At 34.1% G+C, this 3,866-nt stretch overlaps 1 protein-coding gene across 1 annotated transcript; it reads right to left on the bottom strand.

The window, feature by feature from the left end:
- Window positions 1-215: 215 nt before the first annotated feature.
- On the bottom strand, window positions 216-704 carry LOC21384569 (stigma-specific STIG1-like protein 1). The gene has a single exon (XM_010093721.1). The coding sequence runs from the start codon at window positions 702-704 to the stop codon at window positions 216-218; it is 489 nt and encodes a 162-aa protein (XP_010092023.1).
- Window positions 705-3,866: the final 3,162 nt, after the last annotated feature.

Here is a 3,866-nt window from a genome sequence, read left to right as displayed (position 1 = left end):
TAGACGATCGGAATTAACAATATTGTAAATATAAATTGTTTCGTATTAATGTTTGAGAACCACCAAATTCATTTCATGTGGTTACTTTATTGCATATACTAGGAATAAAAATTAATCACGAACCTCACGAGATCTCAATATTCATCAAAGAGATATTGATCATCACAATCAATAATAATTAATATTCTTCTCTCCTTTTTCTTCTTAATTCCTCTTCAAGCATAGCTGCACATGCCATAGAGGCAGTACTTGCCGTGGTGGCACCTATGGTTGCACTCGCCGCAATGCCTCTTGTCGAACCACACGTAGACGCACTCCCCGCGGCAGCAAGCCTGCGTGTACATGCACTTCTTCTTGCACGCGCCGCAGTTGTGGTGGTCGGTACGCAAGTCCACGCACTTGTTGTTGCAGCAGGTCGAGTTCTTCCCGCCCGCGAGGGTGTAGCACACCTCGAGGTCCTTGTGGCAGCGGTCGGCGGCCCTAGGGTTTCTCTCCTTCTCGTTCTCCGCGAGGAAGCGACTCCTCGCCCTCTTGGAATGCAGTAGGACATGTGGCACTTCCTCTAATTCATGATTATGGACAATGCCATTGGTGGTCATCTTTGTGCCACCTTCTTCTATCTTCATGACCATGGTTTTCATGGTTAGGGTAGTTGATAAAGCCATCGTTATTGCGATTAGGAAGATTATCTTGACAAGTTCCATGTTGGTTTAGCCTCCTTTTTTGCACTATAGAGAGAGAGAGAGAGCGAGAGAGAGAGAGAGAGAGAGAGAGAGAGAGAGAGAGAGAGAGAGAGAGAGAGAGAGAGAGAGAGAGAGAGAGAGAGAGAGAGAGAGAGAGAGAGAGAGAGAGAGAGAGAGAGAGAGAGAGAAGAGGAGAGAGAAGATATTTGTGTATTGGATTTTCTTAGGGAATTTTGAGAGTGAGTTTTGATGGGCATGTGAAGGAGGGAAGACTTGATGTTTATACTTTATAGTAGGAAGAAATGAGAGAGAGGGTTTGACGCGGGAAAAGTGGTAAAAAAAAAAAAAAGGTGGTGCTTTCTTTTGGGGTGTGTTGCGAAGAGTGTGGTGTAATATATTCTAGGGTTAAAATATTTATGGTCCAAAAAGAAGCGTTTTTTTGGGTACTCCACTTTTTGTGAAATTGCATGCTTGGAATTACAATTTTGCCCATACGAATAGTGAATTAACCGTGTGACATGGAAAGAAGTCAAAAGGGCAAATCCGAGATTTTCCCAACCCATAATTTGTGATTGAAGTATGGAGTGCCGTTTGAACAAGAATCCAAATGTGCTACAAATGGCCGACCTGAAGAAATTGAGGCATGCCGTTAGGGGAAGCAAAGGGGTTATGAGGGCATTAATAATTTAATGGTGTAACTACAAAAACACCCTTCAAAATATATAAATATACATACACATATATATACATGCCTATATATATATATTGTAAGCTGACGTGTTTGGTTAAACTAAACTTGAGCTTCAAGAAGGTCTATATACAACCCATATCGTCACTAGTTAGATAGCTAATGTTCTTATTAATCAAATTGATATGTGAATACAAAGTTAATTAGCACTCAAGCCTTAAAGAGATACACGTTTTCTGTGTAACAAGTCAATTAAGCAGCAAACCAAGTGGCGCACCCTATGAAAAGACCGCACGTGTCTTGTCATTGGCTCTTTTTTTTTTTTTTTTTTTTAAATTTTGTTTGTCTAAGTGTATATTTGACCCATTTCGTATATTCTATTGGCGCCTATTTGGTTGCAGGTCGAATGTTGTTTTGTTTTAGTTTTAAGAAATAGGATCACATGATGCAGACTCAAATCTATTGTTAAATTTTTCTATGTTTAATCAATCATATTATGTCGCATGTTAAGTTTTTTTTTTTTTTAAGTTTTTTAAGCGCTCTTCCTTTTTTTTTTAAACATTTTTAAATAATGCGATATAATATGATTGATTAGATACCATTTGAGATCAAAATTGGATGAGAGAGATAAATTTGCAAAATGCATGACAAACAGAAGAGACTCTATATTGAAAACAATGAAGAATGGTAAGAATGAATCTCACCTCTACAAACACTTAATTAAAACTTTGTGGAATTATTGTCTACCGCTAAACAATAATTTCTACAACATAACTATTCGCACTTAATTACCACAAACAATAATTTCTACGAAAACTATTCACACTAATGATTTCTACATACACTATTCACAATAATTTCATTGTTTCTTAACCGATCCTCTTGTTGGCAGCATATATTTTGATTTGGTTTATCCTGCCTTCTGATTGGTGGACGTCCGATATGGAAGCTTACTTGCATTGTGGAACAACATAACTTTATTTACGGTTAGATAATTTGTAGTTCAAGCAAAGCAGGAAAAAAAGAATATGATCATTTTTTAGTATATATTATTCATTCTTGGCTGATACATTGGGGAAAAGCAGTATAAAGAGTATCATTCTGATATGCCATTCCATCAATGGAATATTGGGGTTTGCAAACATATTAGAAATTGTTAGTTTACCAATTCATCCCAAAAGCTTAAGCTATTAGGAGGTGGGCTAACAATAGTTTTATACTTTAACACTCTCCCTCACGTGTGGGCTGGACAATGGACAATCGTGTGGGTAAATTAATTGGAAAGCCCAACACGTGAATATTTAAGCCCGAGATATATAAAGACCCAACACATGATGATAATTTTAAATGGGGATAAAGAGTGTAATTACGGGGATTTAAACTCAGGACCTCCCGCTTTGATACCATATTAGTTTACCAATCCATCCCAAAAACTTAAGCTATTAGAATGTAGACTAACAATAGTTTTATACTTTAACAAAAGTCAAGCTCCTTCTTCTTGAGGGGAATATGGTGTATAAAATTGACCAATTAATGATCTTTCAGATCTATAAGACCACCCTATATATTATGCGTTCAAAATTACTTTCTTACTCTTCTAGAGACTTTATTGTTCATTATGCTGAAATGAACAATAAATCCCATATTTAACAATAAATCCCAAAGTAGGAAAACAAATCCCATATAATTATGCTGAAATCTTCATATTCGAAATTTGGCCTTGACATTGTTCATTAGAGTTCAATCAAACGTTATTTAGTTCAAGAAAAAAAAGAATTGAAACTTTATTTAACAACTAGTTGAACTCCACGTGCTATGCATGTGGGGAGTAATCCGTGTGTTAAGTACGTACTTAAGTTTTAATTACCGTGTTATTATTAAAAGCATAAAACATCTTAATATAAAATCTAAAAAAGGAACCAAAATGAAAAAGAAGAATAAAGTTTTAGGGAAATAAGAAAAAAAAAACCCTCAAAAAAGGAATAAAATGAAGAAAACGATAAGTTTTAAGGCAAAAGAGACCAAAACGAAAAAAAAATAAAGTTTGAGGGAAAAATAGGTAAAAAAGGACCAAAATGAAGAAATAAATAAATCATAGGTTAAAGTGAACCAAAGCAAAAAAAAGATAAAGTTTCAAAGTAAAAATAATAAAAAAAAAGGTTCAAAAATGACAAAAACTAAGAAATAAACAAGTTTTAGGGCAAAGGAACCAGAAAAAAATAAACTTTCAGGACTAACATAAAAAAGGTTAAAAAAAGAACTAAAATGAAGAAATAAATAACTTTTAGACAAAAGAAATCAAAATGAAAAAAAATAAGGGTTGAATGCAAAAATTAAAAAAAGAGCAGAAATGGACTAAAATAAAAAAAATAAAATTTAGGGCAAAAAAATCAAAATAAAAGAAAAATAAAATTTCAGGATAAAAATAAAAAAAGACTAAAATGATAAAATAAATAAATTTTAAGACACTACCGTAAAAAAATATCTAAATAGGA

The sequence above is a fragment of the Morus notabilis genome, unplaced genomic scaffold (assembly GCF_000414095.1).
Source record: "Morus notabilis unplaced genomic scaffold, ASM41409v2 Scaffold7546, whole genome shotgun sequence".
NCBI classification, from domain to species: Eukaryota; Viridiplantae; Streptophyta; class Magnoliopsida; order Rosales; family Moraceae; genus Morus; species Morus notabilis.
This window is presented reverse-complemented; position numbering and strand designations above follow the sequence as displayed.